A 26840-nucleotide genomic window follows, 5' to 3' on the forward strand; every position below is an offset into this window, starting at 1 on the left:
ATCTGTTGCCAGCTATTTTCATCATGATTTTTCCTAGTACTGATAATGATCTTACAACTCTGTAATTATTCTAATCAGCAGGATCTCCTTTCTTCGGGATTCGTAGAACTATTGAATTTAGCGAGTCACCCAGTACCTTCTCTTGCTCCTATGCCTTCTCATATATGTTTTTCCTAATACTTTGATAACACTTGTCCAGTTGGCTTTTAGCAGCTCACCTGTAATACTGTCTATTCCTGCAGCTTCACCATTTCTTCTTATTTTTCTATTTCTTTTTCTGATGGTGGTTCAATGCTGAGATACATTTTGTCTTCCAAACTGCCCTGTTCATCTAGCATGTCTAGAATGCTTGCATCTGGATGAACTTCAGGGTTCTGCACTTTGTCAAAATGATTCTTCCATATTTTCAGCACCTCTTTGGCATTTGTTGGCAGTTCACCAGTGATCATTTTTGCCACTTGCATCATTGGCCTGATTGTGCTTCCACACAATTTAACTTCATTTTCATATCTTGTTTTCTTGATGTCTTGTCTAGTTGTTGAACCTCTTCTTTCCAGAACTTTTGCTTGTCCAATTTTTGTGATTCCTTCACCGTATTGTGCAAATGCTTTTACTACTTCTGCTTTCCCAGCAGTCTTGGCTTGTTTATACTTTTCCTACAGTGTTGTTGTTTTGTTTTTTTTCCAGGTTTTCATTGTTTACTTAGGCCTTCCAATAACTTCCTGTATTTTCTATCACTTTCTTGAATATTTTCCATCCAGTCTGTGGTGAGATTTCTTCTTCATCACAAATCAGTGGTCTGAAATGTTCTCTAAGTGTCCACTAATATTCCTTCCTCACAGAACTATCCTTTAACTTATCAAGATCAAATTTAGCTTTAGTTACAGCCATCTTTTTCTTGGACTCTAACTTCATCTGAATCTTTTCCATTAGTAGACATGATCACTGCCACACTCGGTACTCCTATAGATTCTTAACATCCAACAGTGACCAGTGACTTTTACTGAAAATAATGTGGTCAATCTGGGTTTTAGTTTAACTGACTAGTGAGTTCCGTATAACCTTGTGTATATCTTTGTGAGAAACCACATGCCACCAATAATCAGACTGTGCATCTCACACCAAGTTTTTAATCTTTCCCCATTATCCCCAGTGCTATGTGGTCCAACACTGTTCATTTGCTTACCATGTCATGTACCACCCTTTTGCATTTGTATCTCTCTTTATTAAAATTCTATCATGACCAGGAATCTCATCTACAATGCCACCTAACTGTTGATAAAATCCTTTTGTCTCTTCCTCTTCTGCTGTTTTTGTTGGTGCAGAACAACAGGTCACAGTTATGCATAATTTATTGTAGGCAGTAGTAAATCTTGCTATGAAAATCCTCTCAAACGTCAGTTTCCAGCTGCTCACTGAAGTCACTGTTCTCTTGTCCACTGCTATAGCAATCCCATCCCTGTGCTTCGCTTGTCCACCTGAATGTCACATGTAAAGGAAAGTATAATTTCCAACTGTGAACTCTCCTGTATCCAGCCAATATGTCTCCTGTATGGCAGCAAAGGAAACCTACAACTTCCTTTATTCTTCTGCTACTGAGTCTGGACTGGAGTGAATAGAGTTCTAACATTCCAGCTCACAGTACATGTGATATGTTTAGCAGTTATCTGAAATCCATGACCATTTCCATTTTCTAGGTTTGACAGGCCTGGGTCAAAATCCATATAAGTCAGTCTGGTTTGCTGTACTATAACAAATAAATTTCAGGTATAATGGCTTGTTAATCCACCCTATCCATCTCATGGGAATGCCATGTGATAGCTTGCTGGCCTGCTAGAAATAGGTATCAATGGTTCCACATTAGTCTGCTTGCCTTCCAAAGCTAACGAGCTTAGACTGCTTGGATTTTAATCAGTTTTTCTTCTGCTAGACAAACATATATCTTTAAATGTATATCTTTCAGGTAAGAGACATATCTTTAAAAGTACTAAAAAAGAAAATCATAAGAGGCCACATTTTTAGCAGTGTGTGGGGACTTCGTTAGCTTTCATTAATCACAGCAGGCCCTTACGTGCTGCATTGCACCACACTGAAAATATAGTCCTGGGAGTCATTCCTGAAATTAGATGTAGGATTTGAAACTGCATTTGGTAATAAGAGTAGCATTTCCCAGTGAGTTGATCTTAATGTTTTATTACAATGGCACTTCATTTAAACTTTGATGTACATCTCCAATTTTGTACTTACAGTAGATTTTCATATAACGTTATTGTCAATAATTCATGGTTATGGTGTAGCTAGCTATTTCATAACTCATGTTCCTACTTCTTATACATTCTTGCTTATTGCTGGACTGTTGCTTATTCAAATCCCATGATTAATTTATGTGCATTAATTAGTACGTTTTAAGACGGATTAAGTTTTACAGCAACCTTATTGCTTAATTCATTTTATAGACAATTATACAGAAATACACTGGATTTAATTCTTGTGATATTTCAGAAGATATTCCTGCTCTGCAGCTCACAAAAATCCAGTAATAAATGTTATTAAAGAATATATGTTAGATAGCTCTAATAAAATATGTTTAACTGGCTTGCACCTTTTTGATATCACAATATCAGTCATGCCTTGAGATGCCAGCTAGCTTTAAAAATTTATTTTTCAAATGACTTAACTGTAAAACACTAAATTGCATGTAATGTGATTCATATAGTAATTTTTTCTTCCTGTTAATGTTGTCCTGCCCCAGAAACTGTCCTGGGATCTGTTCTGATATAGTTCATAAAGTGAAATTGTTCATAAAGTGATATTTCATAAAGTGAAACAGTTCTATGTTTCCAAAATTAAGAAATATTCTTTATATTGGTTTGTGTTAACAAAGATGCTACATTACGTTTAGAAGAAGGGAGGCAGACTAGATATACTATTAACTATTATTATTATTTTATTTTATTATTATATTTTGTAGATAATTTATGAAATTATCAGGGCACTGGTCCTTTAGGCACATGCATGCCCTGTTACAAGATGCTAGAATTTGGAGAATTTTAGTTTCCAGCTTGAGTACGTGACAGAAGTACTAGGTGACTTGGGATCATGTGGTTGCCTTTGTAAAGAAAAACTCTTAGTTTAATCTAGGAGAGTCCAAAGTCAGGAAAATTGCTAGGAAACTGCCACCTCCCAGGTCATCAGAGGGCAGGAGGCCTGGGACTAGAACCTGTGAACTTAAAGAGGCCTGATACAAGTGACTATGAAGCCCAAGGAGAAAGGCCAGAAAGAACTTGAAGCTCAGACAACAAGGGTGAAGAGTGAATACTTTAGCATGGATAATTTTTGTCTTACAATATTAATAAACCTGACTCCCAAAAAATGAGTCGTGAGTTTTAAACACTACTTTTGTGGTGTGTGAGTACCTTAAGGGTACTGAAGAAGGGGAAACTGAGGCACTGTTCACTTGACGAGGGCCTGGAAATGGTTACTCTGTAATAACATTATTTCAATAACATCAATAACATATTTTAATTTCTATGTTTTACATGGTTAAATTATTGGTATGAGTGAAAAGGTTGGTTATCACTCCTTCCTGTGGGAATTTAGTAGTAGTACAAAAATAACTTTCTAATCTGAAAGCAGTACAAATATTTTTTTCTCTTTGTGGGCCATATTCGAGATTCTCTACTCAGATACAACTCCCAACTTCTTCAGTGATAGTTTTGCCTGAATAAGGATGAAGGATGGCTTGATCCAGAAAAGTACTTACGTGTTGGCTTGCCTGATCCTGTACGTTGCTGGGCCTCTGATGAGGAGTCCTCAACTTCTGTTTACTTCACAGGGAATTGAGGACTCTCAGCACTTTGCAGGGTTAAATCCAATGATAGAAGATGATGATTTTTAATAACAATAGCAACATTTATCAAGTGTCTCCTTTTAAATACTTGTAGTTAGTGTTATGGGATTTCCCCTCCCTTGATTGTCTTGGAGAGTGTATGACAGGCACCGGAGGGGCCAGAAAGGAGTAAGCTCCAGTAGGTGAGGCAAGAAGTAACTGGGGCCTGGACACAGGTGCTGGTGGGGGGAATGGAGACAAATAAGCAGATTATGGAGAAAGAAGTGACAGGATTTATTGCAACTCACATCATCTTTTAAATTTGTCCTTAAAATTCACCTCTGCTCTGATGCCTAAAAATTACTGAACAGTGACTGTGATTGCAAGTTATTATGTTAATCATAATTGTATAACATTTTGTGCTGTGCTCCTCCCTTGCCCTCCCATCTGTCTGCTCTATCTACTTGTCTCTTCTCATATACTTACTGTAAGCTCTTTGGGCCAGAGACCATTTTTCCTTCGTGTGTATGTGTAGTGCCTAGTCACAAGGCACTATCACAATACAAATAAATAACACTGATGACAATAATAACAGTAGTGACAGCATTGATATGATGTGAGAGTGGAGTAAAAAATCTAAAACCAAATCTCCAAAGCAGAGAGAACATCAGGGTTTTTTGCTAAATTTAGTGCCGCTAGATTTAAATTCTGCCAGATTCAGGACTGTCTGCAGGAATCTGCTGAGTCTTGTGTGATTCGGGTTTAGCATTTTTTTTAAATTTAAACAGAATCTATTTACATTCAGAAATACTTACCAGAGCTTGCAGTACAAATTCTCTCACTCAGTACAGCATCGCCATACTTTTCAGCAATTAGCTTTGTAGCATCATCAGAGACCCTAATGGTAATTTTTAGCATTGTATACGAGATGTGTAATAGCTAAAGTTCATGGAAAATGTACTAAACTTAATTATGAAATATATTCAGGGAATCTTGGGGGAAAATCCTGTGGTCCTCTGACAAATTATAAGAAGAACATTCTTCAGAAACAACTGCTTTCAAAGCAGAATTCAAATCTGGGAACTTCGCCTGACCATGAAAAACTATATTTATCACCACAAATATAGCATTTATGTCTAATGCAACCGACGTAGTCACCAAATTAAAAAGGACTAAAATTTGTGGTCCTTAATCAGGCAGAACTTCCAGTGAAAGTGCTGAGAGTTCTGGTTGGTTGAGGACTGCAGAATTTGGCCCCATGTTACTATTTATCCAGAGAAAGTGTCTTCATGTGTAATTTCTTCTTATTTCTCAGCAACTACACAAAAGTCAGTGGATGTGAGCTAGTCAGTCAGTTACAAGGGAGTGAAAGTTGTCAGGACTCAATATGAAATTGCAGCTGTAACTTATTATTGCCAAAAGCATCTTACCTTGGAACCATTGCTGCATCCCTGACTCATGCAAGTACTCTTATTAACTTCAACTGGATTACTTGCATGAATAAAGAATACACATGTGAAAAAAGAGTAGTGGAATTGGGCCCTTAAATCCACCAAAGGATGGAATGTAAGATCAAGTCTCAGAATCCATCTTCAGTTCCCTTCTGTTTGCCATCAGTTCACCACTAGTTAAAGATTGCTGAAGTACTCAAGATCGACAGGGTGTATTACAGAAATACTTCAAAGATTCCTGGATGACTGAAAATATTATGAGATATAGGCAATGTCATAACTTCCAGTGACTGCAGTAGGGTCAGGATTTCACCCACAGAACTGTATTCTGCTTTACCAATTAAAATTCCACCTAGATCAAAAGTGTCCAGAACTTTGCTAGACAATGCTTTGTGTGCAATACATTGGTGGTCTCAATCCAATTTTTAATGGACAGATATCACCATTACAAAAGCATTATTCAATTTGGCACTAATTTTCATCCTTTTTGAACATTTCACTTAAGAGGCCAAGGATTTAATAACTGTGTAAGTCAGTGGTTCTCAAAGCCGGTCTGCCGCTTGTTCAGGGAAAGCCCCTAGGGGGCCAGGCCAGTTTCTTTACCTGCTGCGTCCGCAGGTTCGGCCGATCGTGGCTCCCACTGGCTGCAGTTCGCCACTCCAGGCCAATGGGGGCTGTGGGAAGCGGCACGGGCCAAGGGATGTGCTGGCGGCCCTTCCCGCAGCCCCCATTGGCCTGGAGCGGCGAACTGCGGCCAATGAGAGCCGCGATTGGCCGAACCTGCGGACGCGGCAGGTAACTAAACCGGTCCGGCCCGCCAGGGGCTTTCCCTGAACAAGCAGCAAACCGGCTTTGAGAACCACTGGTGTAAGTAACAATACCATTTCTCTCTCTCTCTTAGTTAGTCCCATCAGATTAGTGCTGAGATACATTGAAGGATCATTGTGGGGAAGCTTGTGTTGTATTTCTTCATTCTGTGAATAAACCAAGGGCTTAAATTTCCAGTGCTCTCTATCCATCACCTTTAGCAAGCATTACATTTACTTTTAAAAAGATGGACTTCAAGCTTTTACTGTGAACTGACTTTCTTTTCCTGGTTGAATTATACTATTAACGCTATTTGAATATGATTTATCCTAGATTAATTTTTCTAGTATGTCTAAAATACCTAATCATCTGTGAAATATAACAACTTTCAACTTTGCATTTCATTAACTGTCAGGTGACTGAGTCAATTAAATGTATTTGGAATGAGTGTACCCGACACATGCAATAACTAAGGACTCTGTTTCATTTAATGTAGTAATAATAAACATTCCGTGAGCAATATTTCAGCAGTCAAGAACACTTATTGTAGCCTTTTCGATCGGTAAGTATTTGGCTAAATGACATATCTGAAAACAGGGTACAGAATGAATCAGACTAAAATTCCTGGCTGAAAGTACATTATTGGCAAAAAAGAATTACTCAGTACATAGCATAAAAAGAAATGCATTGTGTAAATCAGTGTTGTCAAACACACACCCTTTGAACTGGCAGACTTTAAAGTGAAACTTATGGAATTCTTTGTTAAGTTTCACTTTGCAGTTCTTTCACTCCCTTCCTTTGTGCTTTATGCACAGTTCCTTCATGTAATTTGGTGTTTTTGGCAACTGTCCAGTTGGAGAGTTCATCACAGATTCTTCCTTTGAGGCGGGAGGATACTGCACCAGCCTGTAATAAGAGTTTAAACAGTGAGAAATATAGAATTATTGTTTCATAGACAAAAAGGGGAAGGACAGATTCAGAAAGTGATTAGATTAGTTGGCACAATAAATGCATTTGTTCCTTGCCCCAGAGTGAGTATAATAATCCCAGTGAAGCTAATATGATTTAGGCCCCTTGTTAACATTTTCTGTGTCTTAGCTTGCATTTGACAGAGGAAGGGGTTCACAGAGTAGATACTTGCAGATTAAACATGAGCTGTCCACTCATTATTTCTCATTTGTTCAAATCCAGCAAAGATTAGTACTTAAAAACAAGACAAAACATAGGTTAAATGAGTTCAGTCCAGTTTCTTATAAACCAGTATCCACATCACAGTAAACACTATCTGATTTGGCACTAATTGGCATCATTGTTGGTAGTTCCGTCAAAGAAATCAGGTTTGAATGAGTCTGGAAATTGAACTAACCCTCCAGCCCTCAGAGAAGATCACTCCAGGTCAGGATTGTGACATACTGAGACAGTGAAATGAAGGAAACTAACATTCCACTGCCTCTGCTTTATTTGTTTTGTGGATAAATAAATTGTGGGCTTGAGTCTCCAAGGCTGTCAATGTGCCATCTATGACAGACTTCCATTAGAGAAAAAGAAAAATCAACCACATGTTCAAATTTGGCCTGATTGTTACAAACAAGGCTTTCTGTGTTGTTTCCAGTTTATCTTTATGCACAGAACTTACACTATAGAATATTTCTTGAGTAAGATAAAGACTGAAAACTTTTGTGTGTTTGTGTGACTTGTACTTTGTACTCAGATGGCCTACTTTAAAAACAAACTAGCCCTGTTCTTTACATAAAATTGGCTTTGCAGCTCTCGAAGCTGTGACATGCAGGAGTGTTAGATTATAAATGAAGAGTGGCATATCTAGGATCGGTATTGTTGTATTTGTAACCTCTAGCATTTTAAATCCCATTTCCCCCCAGGATCTCCTGCCCTTACTGGCACTGGAACTATTGCTGTCATAGTGGATGATGTCAATGACAACATTCCTACATTTGCCTTTAAGATGTATTCCACCACCATTCCAGAGGATGCACCTACAGGGACGGATATTTTGCTAGTAAACTCTTCAGATGCCGATGCTTCAATTAATGCAGTTATCAGGTATGGCCTTTACCTTTGATGGATTTAATGCTACTTGATATATCACATGAAGATGAAGGTTTTTCCTTCTGCTCATCACCACCACCTAAATACGAAAGACAAACAAGGATGGTGGTTTGTACGTGGCAGTATTGTTTAATCAAACCTGGGATTGTTAAAAATCTTCTAGGGTGGTAATCTGAAGACATGATATTGCAATTTATTTTTAAACTCTGCAAAGTTAAAAGCAAATTGAATTTAAACTGACCTGAGTTTAACTGATTTCTAAAACTTTGGATCCCTCTAAACACAGAGAAATATGGATAAAGCAGCTATATTTAGCAGACTGCCTAAAGATCATAAATTGACCAAATGCTGTAGGTTGGACTAGTAAACATAACAGTAATATGTCAAATAAAATTAAAGTGAATGGGACCATCCGTGATGAAATGGAACAGAGATAGAAAGTTTGTTACCTCACCTTTAAAAAAGACTATACAGGTCCAATTCAGCTCTCAGCTGTGCAAGTGTAGCTCCCTCTGATGGGACACAATTGGATATAAAGGTTGTAATTAAAAAGGCTTAATTAATTAGTGCTTCTAAAGTATTTTTATATTCATTAATGGAAGTCACTAAAAAAGTAGAAACTATTGTTCCTGAAGATTGACTAGATCCAGAAGTTTAAATCTGATGACCTTTGAAATTGGGGAGTAATTTGGATTTCAGAACTCATATACTAACTCAACTCAATAACTAGTGCTGGGGTTGATTGTAAAATTGTATAGATTTGTTGTTCAGTTCTGGTTTGGATTCAGCCAGAATCTCACAAGAATAGTTGGTTTCTGCACTGTGGAACTGAAACCCTAGCCCGATTCAGCTTTGATCTTAATTACCAAACCTTAAACTTAGATCCACATCAAAATGGCACTTCCTCAGCCACGTCTAATTTTAGGGTCAGATTTTCAAACTTGGGTGTTTAAAGTCAGGCATTCAAGTACCATTCCCACTAAGCCTAAATATGGATCTAGGTGCCTAATTTTATAGCTCCAAGCTTGAAAACTGGATTCAACAGGAGGAAGAAGAAGAAAGACTTAGCAATTAGATGTCAAGTATCAGGATGTAGCCATGTTAGTCTGTATCCACAAAAACAACAAGGAGTCCGGTGGCACCTTTAAGACGAATAGATTTATTTGGGCGTAAGATCTTCTCCGTGCATCTGAAGAAGTGTTTTTTTACCCACAAAAGCTTAAGCCCAAATAAATCTGTTAGTCTTTAAGGTGCCACCAGCCTCCTTGTTGTTTTTTTAGCAATTAGAATAACCTCCAACATGCAACTTATAAACATCTCTGTATATTGCAGCAGATATACAGGCCATTTAATGATGAATTGGTTCTAGATGCAGAAATATCATTACCCATCTTGCAGTCTCATTTATATATATTCTTGTGATGAAATCCTTTGATTTGTTGCCAGTGGAGTCCTGGTTTCACTGAGCAAATACATGGGCAACTACTGCGCTTAGTTTGGAGATGAATAAGCAAAACAAATACTGCAAAAGGTAAATTGTTTTATCCCATTCAGAAAAACTGATGAAAAGGGAGAGTTTGGCAGTTTTCTTTTATGTGCCAAATGCTTTGTATAGCTCTACTGGCACAATCATGTCCCTTAACTGGGCAAATTCCTACTGTTGAGCTCTGGCAATAAGCATTTTCAGAGACAAGAATAATGAAGATGTTAAGTGTCAGTGACAGGCTCAACATTACCCACTGAGGACTGATGTGTAATGGAATGGAAGGCAGTCTTGTATTAGTTATTAATCACTCCTTACTATTGAAGAAGACCAGGGGTAATCCTTTCCCTTTTAACTTTTGTGAATGCAAACACTGATATCTATGTTCCCTAAAATACACAACATGGGGTTAAAAAAATTGTCTCAATGTCGTTCACTTTTGCCATTTCATCTACTTTTCGTCCTCAAAGTACAGAATAAAATTGCTGTGGTCATAAATATAAAGATACAGAGAACTAGATTGTAGAAAAGTAAACATGTACAAAATATTATATTTCCTTTTTAACCTGCTTGAAGCCTAGAATAGGAACTTAGCTTCTTTGGCATTTTTAAAGTCTTGAAAGGCATCCAGATATAATATTTATAAAATTTGCAACAATTAAGCTTTTAATTCCATGCAATCTTACATCAAGAAACCGATTTTGGAAAGCCTTATTATCATACAAAAAAGGATCTTTGCAAAGCAAAGATTATAGTGTTTATGTCTGGTGATCAGAAATTATCAAAGTGCCTTCAGATGTCTTTAAAGTAATACGAACTGTTTTGGAGGACTTCTTTATCAGCCTTTATCATTTCATCCACTCTCATCTCAAAGTGGAATAGTAAAGAGAAATGGTTCTTTCAAGAGTAGCCATTTAAAACAAAATTGTTTGTTTGGGTTTTTTTTTTTTTAGTCTTAGGATAAACTTTGCTTTTCTTGGGCGTTATTTGTCCAGATTCATCATTCAAAATAATACATGTATTAATAGTGTATACAATTACGTAGGACTTGATTTTACAAAACTCTGGCAGAAGATATAAAGTATTAAATATATAGGGCCTGCTTTTCAGAGGTGCTAAGCACCCAAAGTCTTCAGTAAATTCTGTTAAAGTTGTGAGTTCTGAGCACCCCTGAAAATTGGATCTTTAATTTCCAAGACTATTGTGCCAAATTCTGAATCAAGAGTCCCACATGAAGCTAAAAAAATAGACCAAGTTATGCAAAAATCAGATAAATCTCTGGGAGAGGTAACCTGATGATATATATGCAAATCCTAAGCATTGCTCTTTTTCTCCTGTTTTCTGTGTGATATAACCTACAGTCATTAAAAAAGGGTTGATGCACGTGTATTACACGCAAAGGACACATGTGGACACATGAGACTAAATTTTGTGCACATCAGTCACAAAAGTCATTCCAGGACAGAATTTAAAATAAGCAACAAACATAATATGTCCATGTATTTTTTCATACGACCATTCTCGTTCTGGATCAGTACAGAAACATGTAGACTGAACAGTGCTGCTGTTGATTCAGGCCCAGTAAATATGGTCTTTAACTTAAGATCAAACTTAATTGCACCAGTAAGATGGAGATTATTTAAAGCAGTCTCTTAAACAAGAGGAGCTGTTTACTGGAGGTGATCCTTTGTGCAGGTTTCACAGTACACTGAATATTGAAAGTCTGTAAAGCAGAATAGAAGTTTAGATTAGAGAAGTGCTGAATTAGGTGTATTAATGAGTGTTTCCCGCCTTTGTGCATATTAATGGGTATTTCCCACCTTTGACACCACAAGTGGTGGGGAGCTGGAAAGTTTCCTACATGTCTCCTAGAGATACTGCCTCTTGTGCTGCCCAACCCAACTGTACAACATTTTGGGATTTGAACATTTAGTTCAATTTGGAGACCAAAACTTGTGGATACACAGCAAAATATCAAACTCAGATGCAGATGTCCGACCTCTTTTTTTAGTTAAGTACACATTATTTCTTTTCCATCTTTAGTTTTTTATCATTTATTGTTACTTTATTTCTGTAGCATAGAGAAGCCCTAGCACTCCATTGTGCTAGGTATTGTACACAGAACAAAAAGATAGTCTCTGCCTCAGAGTTTACAATCCAAGTACAAGACAAGAAAAAACAAATGGATACAGACAGATGGGAAAGCACAAGGAAACAATGAGACAATATTGGTCAGCATGATAGTAGTTTGGTAGCTTAAATATTTATTATTATCATAATAGAGTTTCTTTCTTATGAGAAACTAATGAAAAATGTCTTTTTTGTCTTTTGAACAGCTATAGTCTTATTGGTGGTAATTCACAATTCACAATCAACCCATCAACAGGACAGATCATCACCAGTGCATTACTAGATAGAGAGACTAAGGAGAACTACACCTTAGTAGTTGTGGCCTGCGATGGTGGCTTTCCCAAAGCCCTTTCCAGTTCTACCAGTGTCCTTATCACTGTTGCCGATGTGAATGACAATCCTCCTAAATTTCAACACCATCCTTATGTCACCCATATTCCATCACCTACAACTTCAGGTAATTTGATAATGGTGGCCCTCCAGGAGATAATGGGATAATGTAAAAATCTGATCAAGTGATAGGTCATTCCATAAAAAAATTGTAAAATATATTGCCCTGTAACTATTTTACATTGTCTGTCATGTTTGTGGCGCGTGCTGTTGGAAAAAATTAACAGAGTTGAGACAGTGAATGGGTTTGGATTAGTAATTATAATGTTTTCTTCTGTGTTTTTTTCTCTTCACATTCACATCAAATCATCCTCTTTACAGTATATGCAGTATTATCCAGAAAATTGGTATTTTTGTTTGGCTTGTTATTAATTCACAACAAGAATTTTGTAGGGATAGATTAGTTAATCTCTACAAAGAGTTTTGAAGATAAAAAGTTCTATACATTTTATTATTGAGAAAAAGCATACAGGGCACTTGATGTGACACCTCTTAGTGGTGAAAAGGTCCCTTTTTCAAGTTGTCATCTATTGAATTTGTCTACTCAGATGTCCTCTGGTTAGGATAGGGAATTTGCCTTCCTATGTGTTTCCAAAGTGTCAACTACACCTCTGGTTTTGTACAGATAATATTATTTCGTTTTTTAAAAGGTAGCACATCATCTATAGTATATTACACACTTTTAAAATGATTATTCATTTTTTACTTTACAGCTTATTTATTTGTGAAGGCAAAGAAAATACTCACGGTCTTAATCTCATGTATTCTAGGGCCATTTACATCACTCCAATAGTGCAAAGAAGTCTTACAGTGGGCATGACCTACACTGACCTTAAAGTCCCTTTATGCTGCAGAGTGTTATAACTGGGCCTAAGTATAAATCTGAATAAAACCCTCAAATCTAAAAGAGAAAGAAATGATAAAATTACATTTAAGAGAAGGGGCAATAACTGCTGGTTCTGCCTTTGAAAATCTTCCCTGCATATGTAAAAGCCCTTCTGTGTCTCTGTGAAGGTCTCAGAAAAGATTTCAAAAATATCTTTTAATGATCCTTGTCCATGTTACATTTTAATTATAAAGGCTTCTCTGGAGACTTCCCACCTTGTATAAACATTCAAGGATCCTGCATCCTTTGTACACCCAAATTTCACAAGACAGTAGGATTGAGTTGCTTGATTATACACTTTATGTTTAAACACATATATATACATCAGAAGTGGAAAATCCTGAATTGCCACATCTATTAATATTGTTCATGCATAGGATGAGCACATTTGGAATATATTAAATATAAAATGTTAATATCCCTCTTGAAAAATCATAATGTTCCATAAATAATAGATGTCTAATTATTAACTGAGCTTATTCAGTTTTTTATTAGCTTTATAAAATACCTGAAATATATGGAAGGATGTGATTACTTAGTGAGGTTTTTAAATTGTGTAATTAAGATATAATGTATAATGCAGTGATATTGCAGTAGGATTCACTACTCAACAGATTAAAATAAACATTTCAGGGGCACCATGGTGTACTCTAAAGTGCATACTGGTTTATTGTCATATTTATTCTTTGCAGGTTTTTGTCTCATGGTAATCCCAAAACATTCATATATATACAGTGATCTCAATTAAAAAGTGTCTTAAACTGAAAGATTCTACCAGATTTAAAATGGAATAACTCTGGACCCCCTAATCTTTCAAAACAGAAGACGGTTTTAAAGTATGATCACTGCATGTATCATAAATTTACAATATTGCATATTATTGCTCTCATTGCAAGGCTCTAATGCTCTTACAAACAAATATACATGTTCCCTGTATAGAAGATTTTTATTTTCCTTTTAAAGAAATAAAATATCACATTGCCAGGAATTGTGTTCAGTCTTCTAAATTTTTAGTGATTCCAAACTGTGTTTTTGAAGGAATGATTTATTTTGTCCATACTTCCTCTCCCTTTCAGAACAATAATATCAACAAAGACCTTTGTACAAGATGAAACTTCATACATTATGAGCAGTGCACAGCTGATCTGAGATCAGTAACATATGGGTACAGTTCTTGTTGAAGGTTTCATTTTCATGCCTTTAGGCAGAGCATACATGACTTATCCAATATTACCAGGTTGTGACTTGGAATTTTTTAATATAAAACCTTTTTTAATTAGAAAAGAAAAAAATGTCAAAATATAGTCAGTCATAATTTCTTTGGACTTCACTAACTAAAAAAAAAGCAAATAAATTGAAATAAAACATGTTTTTTTACAAAAAAAATTTTGAAAACCTGTGTGCCAAGCTTCAACTAAAAGGACATTTTAGAATCCCCTCAAACTACTCAAAAAAGCCATTGATGATAATGGGTTTGGCATGCACAGCACTAATTGTAGTAGAATGTGGTGTAATGTGATAGTCTCAAAGACAATAACATAGTTTCTTGCCATGGTTAGTTCACAGTGGTCTTAATGCACACTTGGAGTTGAGAATACAGCCTGGCTGCTTTAATTTTTGTGGCAGGATAAAAAATGGAGTTATGACAAGTCATCACAACCACATAAAATTAATGTGCCTAACTGAAGCAGAACTCTTATTTTTGTCCCAATCTTGTCAAGATCAAGTATTGTAATACTGCTGAATTTTGCTGTTCTTCATCTGCCAGTTCCTCCCTATGGGGTATAAAATGTTGCTCTCTGAAAAATTGCAACAAGAAATGGTTTAAGTTGGGACACCGTCAAAGTCACTCTTGTCCCTCTCAGATTTTGCCTTCAGAGTTTGAAAATTACATGATTCATATAGATAACTAGTGTGAGCCAAGCGTCAGCACTAGCAAAAACAGGGAATGGATGTCCAGCATAGTGGACATTCAGCATCAAATCTTCAAAGGAGTGCATACACAACTTAGACACACGAGTACCCAGATACATGTGTATGTACTGGAGATGCAATTACAGACAGGTATGTGCAAGTGCAAACCCAAACTGTCCACATATGCTGGAGAACTGGCACACCTAACTACTATGTGTACACATTATGAAGGTTGGTCATACAATACATGCAAAACACAGAGTAATTTAAAATGTTATTAAATGTTATTAAATTAAAGATTACAGTTTTCATATAATCTTACTTCGTGAATACTGTCAATGTGATGCTAAAGTTTCAAAAAGTCAGAGGCCCATTTGTTTCTAGGCACTGACATCTGTACATACACATACTGTATTTATTTATTTATTTATTTATTTACTTTTGTGCGCACACTTACCTGATTTTCAGGAACAAATGTGGATGTATGCACATGCATGCATTTTGTGTGTGTTTATGTGCACGCATGCAAGTAGACCTGAGTGGTTGAAAATTTGGCTTAATATCTCATATTCCCTTTTATCCTTATGGAAAAGGGTTAATTGTCAGAACAGCATCAGGTTACCATGAAAAATAACAGGAGTGGTGTGCATAACTGCCAATGCTTCACATTGAAAAATTACTTTCCAATGTCCTATTTTTCTTACACAAAATTAATTATCCTCTTTGTTGTTCTTGGCAGGTTCGTTTGTGTTTGCTGTGACGGTCACAGATGCTGATTCTGGGCCCAATGCTGAGCTTCATTATTCCCTCATGGGAAAGAACTCTGAAAAATTCCACATTGACCCAATGAGGGGGGCAATTATGGCTGCTGACCCACTGACAGGGGCTTCTGAAGTGACTTTTTCTGTTCACGTAAAAGATGGTGGCCTGTATCCAAAAACAGACTCTACAACTGTAACTGTGAGATTTGTGAACAAAGCAGACTTCCCTCAAGTTCGAGCTGAGCAACAGACTTTCATATTTCCTGAAAATCAAGCAATTGGTACCCTTGTCACCACTGTTTCTGGGTCTTCGTCCAGGGGGGGTTCCTTGTCATACTACATTGCTAGCGGTAACCTTGGCAATACCTTCCAGATTGACCAACTAACAGGACAGTTCTCCATCAGCCAACCTTTGGATTTTGAAGAAATACAAAAATATGTGGTTTGGATTGAGGCCAGAGATACAGGCTTTCCTCCTTTCTCCTCTTATGAGAAATTAGAAGTAACAGTGGTAGATGTCAATGATAATGCACCAGAGTTTGAGCGAGATCCATTCATTGCTGAAATAATGGAGAACCTTTCACCACGTAAAATTCTGACTCTCACTGCTGTGGACAAGGACAGTGGCCCAAACGGACAGTTGAACTATGAAATAATTGATGGCAATAAAGAAAATAGTTTCAGTATTAGTCGAGCCACAGGTGAAATTAGAAGTGTCAGACCTTTGGACAGGGAAAAATTGGCTCACTACATGCTAACCATCAAAGTTTCAGACAGAGGTACCCCTCTTCAGAGCACCACAGTAAAAGTTGTTGTTAATATTTTAGATGAAAATGATAATGCTCCCAGGTTTTCTCAGATATTCAGTGCTCCAGTGCCTGAAAATGCACCTCTGGGTTACACAGTTACACGAGTCACAACTTCAGATGAAGACATTGGTGTGAATGCTATCAGCAGGTATTCCATAAGGGATACAAGTCTTCCATTTATCATAAACCCCAGTACCGGGGACATTACAATCAGTCGACACCTAAACAGGGAAGATACAGACCGCTATAGAATCAGAGTTTCTGCACATGATTCCGGGTGGACTGTAAGCACAGATGTGACTATATTTGTGACAGACGTCAATGATAATGCCCCACGATTCACAAAAACATCCTATTACTTAGATTGCCCTGAGCTTACTGAGGTTGGATTAAAAGTAACTCAGGTTTCAGCAACAGATCCTGATGAAGGATCTAATGGCCAAGTTTTCTACTTCATAAAATCCCAGTCTGAGTTCTTCCGAATTAATGCTACCACAGGGGAGATTTTCAATAAGCAATATTTAAGGTATCAAAATTCCAGTGGTTCCAGCAACATCAATATCAACAGGCACAGCTTCATAGTTACTTCTTCAGACCGAGGCAGTCCTTCTTTGCTCAGTGAGACAACAGTCACAATCAACATAGTGGATAGCAATGACAATGTACCACAGTTTCTTGCTAGTAAATATTTTACTCCTGTGACTAAAAATGTAGCAGTTGGTACTAAATTAATTAAAGTTATTGCAGTTGATGATAAGGATTTTGGACTGAATTCTGAAGTTGAATACTTCATTTCTAATGAAAACACTGATAAATTTAAGCTGGACAGCACTACAGGCTGGATTTCTGTTGCATCTTCACTCATGGCTGATTTGAACCAAAACTTTCTGCTTACGGTAAAAGCAAAGGATAAAGGTAATCCTCCCCTCTCATCTGAGATTACTGTTCAAATAGTTATCACAGAGGAAAACTACCATACACCTGAGTTCTCTCAAAGCCATATAAGTGTTACTATCCCTGAAAGTCATGTTGTTGGAGCAGTTGTCAGAACTGTTTCAGCAAGGGATAGGGATGCTGCTATGAATGGACTAATCACATATAATATTTCTTCAGGAAACGAGGCTGGTATTTTTGCTATTAATACATCTACAGGGGCATTAACTCTAGCCAAACCCCTTGATTATGAGTCATGCCAAAATCATGAGATGATTGTTAGTGCTACAGATGGAGGATGGGTAGCTAGAACAGGTTACTGCAGTGTCACGGTTAATGTTATTGATGTGAATGATAATTCTCCAATATTCAACCCAGAAGACTACTTCCCTAATGTATTAGAAAATGCCCCAAGTGGGACAACTGTTATCCGTCTAAATGCAACTGACGCCGATTCTGGACCTAATGCTATGATTGCATATGCAGTTCAGTCCTCAGATAGTGATCTTTTTGTCATTGATCCCAACACAGGAATTATCACCACCCAAGGGTTCTTAGACTATGAAACAAAACAAAGTTATCATCTAACTGTGAAAGCTTTTAATGTTCCAGATGAAGAGCGATGCAGTTTTGCTAGTGTCAACATCCAATTAGAAGGAACAAATGAGTATGTACCACGTTTTGTGTCCAAGCTTTACTATTTTGAGGTCTCTGAAGCAGCTTCTGAAGGTATGGTTGTGGGAGAAGTCTTTGCAAGTGACCGTGATACGGGAACTGATGGAGAAGTCCACTATCTTATCTTTGGCAGTAGCAGAAAGAAAGGTTTCCAGATTAATGAGAAGAGTGGACAGATTTATGTTTCAGGTCCTCTTGACAGAGAAAAGGAAGAACGTGTCTCTTTGAAAGTTCTTGCAAAAAATTTTGGGAGCATTCGTGGTGCAGATATAGATGAAGTAATTGTAAATATCACTGTCTTAGATGCTAATGATCCTCCAGTTTTTAGCCTACAGGCTTACAATATACAAATCAGTGAAGGTGTTCCTCCAGGGACCCATGTCACATTTGTAAGTGCCTTTGATTCAGATTCTGTCCCAAGTTGGAGCAGGTTCTCCTATTTTATTGGTTCTGGGAATGACAATGGTGCCTTTTCTATTAATCCACAAACAGGACAGGTTACTGTCACAGCAGAATTGGACAGAGAAACTTTACCTGTCTACAACCTAACTGTGTTAGCAATTGATTCAGGAACACCTTCAGCAACAGGAAGTGCCTCTTTATTGGTAACATTGGAAGATATCAACGATAATGGACCTACCTTGTCCACCAGCCAGGGAGAAGTAATGGAAAATAATCGTGCCGGAACTCTTGTGATGACACTTCAATCGTCAGATCCTGATCTCCCTCCAAATCAAGGCCCCTTTACCTACTACTTGCTTAGCACTGGCCCTGCAACCAGCTATTTTAGTCTTAGCACTGCAGGAATTTTGACCACAACTAGGGAAATTGACCGAGAGCAAATAGGCGACTTCTACTTGTCAGTGATTACCAGAGACTCTGGCATTCCTCAAATGTCTTCCACAGGAACTGTACAAATAAAGGTAATAGACCAAAATGACAATCCATCGCAACCTAGAACAGTAGAGATATTTGTTCACTATTATGGCAACCTATTCCCAGGTGGAATTTTAGGCAGTGTGAAACCCCAGGATCCAGATGTTTTAGACAGCTTCCGCTGTTCCCTCACTTCAGGAGTTACAAGCCTCTTTAATATTCCAGGGGGCACTTGTGACCTGAATTCCCAGGCAAGGTCCACAGATGGAACATTTGATCTGACAGTCCTTAGTAATGATGGGTTACACAGTGCAGTTACTAGCAGTGTTCGAGTTTTCTTTGCCGGGTTCAGTAATGCCACAATTGACAGCAGTGTCCTTCTTCGCCTTAACGTGCAAACTGTGAGAGATTTTTTGACCAATCACTACCTTCACTTCCTGCGTATTGCCAGTTCACAGTTACCTGGACTAGGAACTGCTGTGCAGCTCTATGGGGTTTATGAAGAGAGTAACAGAACCTTCCTGATGGCAGCTGTGAAACGGAACAACAATCAGTATGTGAATCCCAGTGGCGTAGCAACCTTCTTTGAGAGCATCAAAGAAATCCTTTTCCGTCAGAGTGGAGTACGGATAGAGTCTGTGGATCATGATTCATGTGTACAAAGTCCATGTCAAAACGGAGGAAGCTGCTTGAGAAGGTTAGCTGTGAAACCTGTTTTAAAGAGCCATGAGAGTATCCCAGTAATCATCATGGCAAATGAACCTCTGCAGCCCTTCGTGTGCAGGTGCATGCCAGGGTACGATGGTAATTTATGTGAAACTGACATTGACGAATGTCTCCCATCCCCTTGCCACAATGATGGGACTTGCCACAACTTGGTGGGAGGATTCTCATGCAATTGTCCAGATGGTTTTACCGGAATGGCCTGTGAGAGAGACATCAATGAGTGCCTGTCCAGCCCGTGTAAAAATGGTGCTGTCTGCCAGAACTTCCCAGGAAGCTTCAACTGTGTTTGTAAAACTGGATATACAGGTATGATCTTCTTCTCCTTCTGGAATTAGAGTGAAACAGAGAGAGAGGGTAAAAATGTCTTTTGAGTACCAGTCAGCAGCTGCTCCAGCTATGATTATCAGTCTTAGTATGACTATTCAGAATAAGCAGAGGAATAATCAAAATAAGAAGCTGACAATAAATAAAACTGAACAAAGAAAATAAGATGCTGAGAGAAACATTGTCCTTATTGTTCTGTCCTCAGGCAAATGTCACCCTGAAGATCCATGTTAGAAAAAAGGGATTTCACAAAAGCTGTCCCATTTGTTAAATATGCTACATCCAGTTCCAATATTTTAAAATATTATTTTCCTATTATTATTATTTATATTACAGAAGCACCCCACATGTACTAAATTCTGGGCAAACATGTAGGGAAAGTCAGTCTCTGCCCCAAATTTCTTACAGTCATATAAGACAAAAACAGATGAGGGGGTGGGGGACGGAAACAACATAAAAGCAGAGTGATCAGGGAGAGACGCACACATATGTTGTATCCATGTTTTGTTTGTTTATGTTTTGTTTTCAGCCAACAATATAAATGCAACATTTTTATCACACCGGATAATTTTTCTGTAATATATGTAAAATGTTCAAACCTAAAATGAAAAAGTTGAGATCTCTCTCAAACAGCATGCTACAATTCACTTTGGTAAATGGGAATTTGCGCTCTGCAGTGCCATGTGGGAAAAACACAGCACATTTGTCCAATCAGCAAGGACAGAATGCTGCAGGAGGATTAAATTCACTCCTCCCTTTGGAGAAAGAAAGGAGTCACTGGGCATGGACCCTTTTGGCCATTTTAGAAGAAATGTCAACAAGGTCGGAGCACAGACCCTTGCAGGCCTCCTTTGCTGTGAGAACAGACAGTCCTAGGCTTCACGTGAAAATAGGAAGATGTGCTTAGCCTTAGAATTTTCAGGGAGACAAAGAACCACTCAAGTATCTGCACAAGACAATTTGTCAAAGCCTTGCACTATTTAATTTGCCAATTAAAATTATTTCAGCATGCTTGTCTGACAGTCTTAAACTACTTGTAATTATTTAGGCTATGATTCAGGACAAGCATCGCTATTCAGGACAGCACTAAAGTGTGTGCTTAACTATCAGCACATGCTTAAGTCCCATTGAAATCATGTGCTTAAGTGCTTTCCTGAGTCAGAGCTACAGTAAAGTAATGTTCTTGGGCTGGTGTGACTTATTGCATAGGTGAAAGCAGACCTTGAGCATCAGTGCTTAGTTTTTCTTTATTTGAGTACTAAGGGATGTAAATAGAAAACCAGAATTGGGGGCTTAAGTTTTTATTTTTTTGAAGGGTGTAAAATTGTTATTACTCTGAAACATTTGAAAAATTCAAACAAAAGCGTTTACAAAAATATTTCTGTTAGCTAGATATGACACTTTTTTCCTTGTGAAGATCCTGAAGGATAAATATTTTATATAATTAAGTATTTCATCTATACTTAGAGAGAGATGTGGAGAATAGGGGATAGTTGCATATATAAATACCTACTATGGAGTCAATTCATGCTTTAAGTTGAAGTGTGGTGTGCTAGGCGGCATCTTAGTTTTATTTATGCCTAAAGATGTTGTTTTTAAAGGGCAGAAAAAATAACATACTAGTAACTTTCGTTCTTCTTCGAGTGATTGATCATGTCCATTCAACTTAAATGTGTGTGCTCCCCACAAGAACCGGCGCTGGAAGTTTTTCTCTCAGCAGTATCCGTAGCGGACTGGCTCTGGCGCTCCCTGGAGTAGTGTGTGTATGCCATGGCATATAGGGCACCGCCTGCCCCCTCCAAACCCTCAGTTCCTTCTTGCCACCAGTGATGGTGCATGTAACTGTTACTGCTTCAGCTAGCGCTGTTAGTTCTCATTCATTCGAAAGCATTTACCTCTTGTATATTATTGTACATAGTTTCCCTCTAGTTTTAATTTTCCTATTTGTTAGTTAGAGATTTAGTAGGTCCCAAACAGGACTTAGTTTCGGGATGGGGCATGCCCCAGTCCCCAGGCTTTTAGCCCTGTGATCTCAGTAAAAGTCCTATGCCCATTAGTGATCCACAAAACAGTTGTTTATGATGCTTGAGCAAAGGTAATATTAATGATAAGTGCAGAATCTGCAAGTCCTTCACACCCTGCATGAAGAAGGACCATGACATTCACTTGAGAGCGTTCCTTATGGAGTCTGCCCTTACTCCAATGCTGGAGCAGCACTCCTATTTGGCACCGAGCAGTGCCCTACTGGTACCATCTGCGCGGCACCAGTCCCTTTCCATGGCTCCAGCCAAGAAGCCCAAGAAGATGGGGCGAGGAAGGTCTACAGTTTCCCACAAGGAAAAGGTCTGGAATGGACCAAGGCCCTATCTCTGGCACCTCTTGACCCCCTTCGGGATCTCGGGCCCCAGCTCAGGTCGAGCGGTGTAGCCCAGCCCACTCCCCACTGGCTACCCCGGATAGCGAGGAGGCCCTCGTCAGCTCTGGGAGCCATCCACGCCAGATGCCCTGAAAGCAGTGTAAGAGATTATGTCCCTCCCAGTGCCACCCACTACGGCCTCTGCACGGTCCCAGTCATGGGGTAAACCCGCATTTGAACCACCACAGTCTCCACTTCTACAGCAACGCTCCCCATAGCAGGGGACGTCCCGCCAGCAGTCGCCCTCTCGCAGCCAACACGCTTCTGACCATGATAGGCAGAAGCTTCGCAGCCCCATCTGGTCTCTGAACTTCGTACAAGGGCATAGAGGCTCGAGGTGCAGCTTGCCAGTGACTGGGCGCAGACCTCTGGACGCATGCGCCCCCTAGCAGGAGTTTTTAAGTTGGCACCCAGAATCTCCACGGCACCAGTACCGCTCCAGGGACAGGTTGAGGGACTCCATCTCTGGGACTTCTGCATCTACCAGGGAATCCATCAAGAAGCATGTCACCTTCCGGGTGCCAGGAACACACTAGCAAATCACTTAAGCAGGGACTTCTCCTCTCACCACAAGTGGGTGCTCCACCGGGAGGTAGCCAGCATGATCTTCCAGAGGTGGGGAACTCCCCAAGAGGATTTGTTTGCCACCAGGCAGAACAGGAGGTACCACAGGTTCTACTCCAGATGGGGTCTGGGCAAGGGCTCCCTATCCGACGCCTTCCTCCTGCTGTGGGCAGGAAGCCTGATGTATGTGTTCCCTCCGATTCCTCTCATCAGTAAGGTCCTAGTGAAAATCAAGAGGGACAGGGCGCAGGTTATGATCACCCCAGCATGGCCGCGCCAACATTGGTTTGGCACGCTGTTGAGCTTGGCAGCAGTCCCCCCCGTGGCCCCTGCCGGACTGAGCAGACCTGCTGTCACAGGACTACGGTTGCCTCTTGCACCCCAACCTTCTGTCTCTCCACACATGGATGCGGCATGGCTGAACCCTGAAGAATGGACCTGTTCAGAGGAGGTCCAGCAGGTCCTCCTGGGGAGTAGAAAACCCTCAACTAGACAGACCTACCTGGCAAAGTGGATGAGATTTTCCCACAGGGCGGCTGATCGGGGCATCTGCCCTTCGCATTTTTTGATGCAGTCAATCTTAATTTGAGGAGCCAGGGCCTGGCACACTCTTCTATCAAGGTGCATCTGGCGGCCATCTCCATTTTTCATCTGCCCATGTAGGGGCAGATGGTCTTCTCCCATGACATGACAGTCAGGTTCCTCAAGGTCTCGAGAGACTTTTTCCTCAAGTTCGGTCCCCAGTCCCTCAGTGGGATCTCAACTTGGTTCTGTCCAGGCTCAGGGGCCCACCCTTTGAGCCTTTGGCCTCATGCTCCCGTCTTACCTATCATGGAAGGTAGCTTTCCTGGTGGCGGTGATGTCGGCGAGGCGAGTTTCTGAGCTGCATGCCCGGACCTCAGACCCGCCCTATGGTCTTCTGTAAGGACAAGGTCACACCGGATAATTTTTCTGTAAATGTAGGTAAGTTATTTAAACTACAATACAATGGATGGACAATGGGAGTGGGGAGCATTGGAGAAAATCCCCAATCTTGCCTAATAGTAATGTAGCTAGGTTTGACCCTTTATTTCTAGTTATAAGTCAACAAATATATGCAGCCATATGCTCAGTGTTACATCATAGGCAACTGAAGAGCAAGTGAGGGCTGAGGAATCAAACTCACAATTTATATTGGCTACTGACCATCTCCAGAAAGGTCTGTAACAAACAGTTCATGGAGTACATTTTAATAAGAAATGTTTTCAATCCAAAAATGTAGACCAGTTCTAATCACAAAGCACCATAAGCATTATAAGGCCATACTGTCCTTTAAACCAGTGGTTTCCAAACTTTTTTGAACGCGCACCCTTATCAGTAAAAAAATGTTGAGCACGCACCCCCAATATATGTATAAATTATATACATGTACTACTGTACTAATATATTATGTAAATTATAAAACACACACAAAAAATAGAAAGGAAAAAACAATGAGATAAAGATGAAATAAACAATATTTTTAAAATAATGTTTTATTTTATTTTATTTGCTCTCACTAAAAAAAATATTAATAATATTTTAGTGAGAGCAATGTGATTAATATGCTTTATTATTTTTGAAAATCTTGGTTTAACACTTTGTGATACAGCGGGCGCTCAGGGTGGGGTACGGGTCTGGGAGGGAGTTAGGGTGTGGGAGGGCGCTCAGGGCTGGGGCAGGCAGGAGGTGGAGAGCACTTACCTGGGGCATCTCCTGTTTGGTGCAGGGGAGGTGCAGGTGGCTCTGCTCAGCGCAGCACCACCCCCATGGCCACGATTCTGGGAGCTGCCCCCCCACCCCCCATGGCAGGCAGGGCCACCCGGCATGCAGGGGCTTTAGGGGCTTCAGGGCCCTGGGCTAAGGGGGCCCCAGGGCCCTGGCCTGCAGCTCTAAAGCCCCTTTCGGAACGCGGCCCTGTGAGCACGAGCCGGAGGACTCAGGAGGAGCAGGGGCAGCCGCACAGCCAGCGGCTGGAAAGAAGCGGCGCTTTCCCCTTCAAAGCGCCGCTTCTCTCCGGCCGGCTTTGAAGGGGAAAGTGACATTTCTTTCCAGCCGCTGGCTGTGCGGCTGCCCCTGCTCTCCACAGGCCGGAGGACTCAGGGCTGCCCCCCCTCCCCTTTTTTTTCCCTCCGGCAGTGCTCCTCCTGCCACACTGCCCTTTTGCTGTGGCGACGCTCCTCCTGCTGCGCTCCCCAATTGTGCTCACACCCCACTTTGGAGACCACTGCTTTAAGCCACTCTGGCCATGTAAAGGAGCCTTAAAACTTTTACACCTGTTCTATACTCCTGGGGGAATTCACAAAGACAATAGGAACAATTCACTAAGCAGGCAGGCTGCTATGTTCTGCTCTGCCTGAGGGCACAGTCTGCACCACACCTATCTCCTCAGACACACTCCGAAACCCTGCCTCTCCACGCTGAGCATGCTGCAATAGTGAGCGAGAGGGACAGTGTGTGTGTCTCTCTCTCTCATGCATAACTGCCCACATTTCACACACACACGGTGGTGATTTAGGCCTCTAGTGGCTGCTCCGGGCGCCCAAACTGACCTGCCTGTGCTGCCAGGGAGGGATGCATGACTGCTCATGCAAATTCCCTTTACTCCCCCATCAGAAGTCATTTTTCTGCAGGAAAGCTAAGAAATAGGCAGGGGACATGAATTCTGCATGCATGCAATGATGCAGAATTCCCCCAGGAGTAATTTAAGGACTATATAAGTAAATCCTAACCAATACTTCTGGCTACTTTCTCCAGACATAATAAAAGAAAAACTAAGAAAACATAAATGAAAAGATTTACTTCAGGGTTTCAATAGGTCTTTCTCAGGGAATATTATTATGAATGAATGTGATTGGGGGCGTGATAATATCAAGAGTAGATTTGAAAATTCACTATAAGATCCTGCAAAGTTGAAACTGGTTTCTCTGTATGCTTTTCTGTATTACATAACCTGCCCTTTGCTGAAATATAATTATCATTGCTTGTTATGTATTCATTTTGTGGCCCAAAGTCTTCAGTCAGAACCAGGGCCCCTTTGTACTAGGCACTGTACAAACAACCCTACCTTGTAGAGTTTACAGTCTGAGACATGGTAAGGGAAGCCAAAACAGAGAGAAGGTGGTACAGTTACTAAATGCAAGATTACAAGTTAGCTTAGTGGTACTGCATGTGTGTGGGTGGTTTGGTTTGGTGTGGTTTTGGTAGGGGGATCTGATTACTTCCCATTCCTTTCCCCAAACAGATTGCCTTCATTAGTTAGCTGAAATTAAACATTCAGGTAAAATTGTGGTTCTTATGTCAGGGGTTTTCTCAGCTCTTTGAAATTATTTCAGTATTACCGGGCTCCTGCTCTTCTCCTGCTACTGACCGAGAGAGTCTCTTCCTACTAGGGTCTGCCCTCTGGGGTTTCTGTGCCTTATATGGCTGGTGGACATGAAGGGTAGCTGCTGGGGCTGTGTGTGCACAATGCAACTTAGTCTGATACATGTAGGTTGCAGGAATGGATGCTAGCCCTGAGCCTTACTTCCTATCACTCTACTGCTCATCCTCTGTGAGGTGGTCTTGGGGCTTCTGTGCCCTAAATAGCTGGAGAGAGAGGGAATACATTTGTTAAGTTAGGGTCAGCGTGGTATTAAAATTTGCTCGTGTTTGCTCTACCAAGCTAATACAAAGACTAATTTGTAAATAATAAAGTGAGCTTAGTTTGTTTTTTTAAAAAATCAGTTAGGTACAAAAGAAAAGAAAAACACTGGTAGATTTCAAAACAGGGGATTCAACA

General features: G+C 39.8%; 1 protein-coding gene across 1 annotated transcript in view; it reads left to right on the top strand.

Annotated features, from left to right (window-relative positions):
* The window catches only part of FAT4 (FAT atypical cadherin 4), a 229402-nt gene that overhangs the window by 163270 nt on the left and 39292 nt on the right, over positions 1-26840 (top strand). The window contains exons 7-9 of the mRNA XM_077814772.1: positions 7968-8148; positions 11974-12224; positions 15697-20043. Of these exons, the coding sequence (XP_077670898.1) occupies positions 7968-8148; positions 11974-12224; positions 15697-20043 (4779 nt within the window). The remainder of the gene's footprint in view (positions 1-7967; positions 8149-11973; positions 12225-15696; positions 20044-26840) is intronic.

The sequence above is a fragment of the Eretmochelys imbricata genome, chromosome 4 (genome assembly GCF_965152235.1).
Source record: "Eretmochelys imbricata isolate rEreImb1 chromosome 4, rEreImb1.hap1, whole genome shotgun sequence".
Taxonomy (NCBI): domain Eukaryota; kingdom Metazoa; phylum Chordata; order Testudines; family Cheloniidae; genus Eretmochelys; species Eretmochelys imbricata.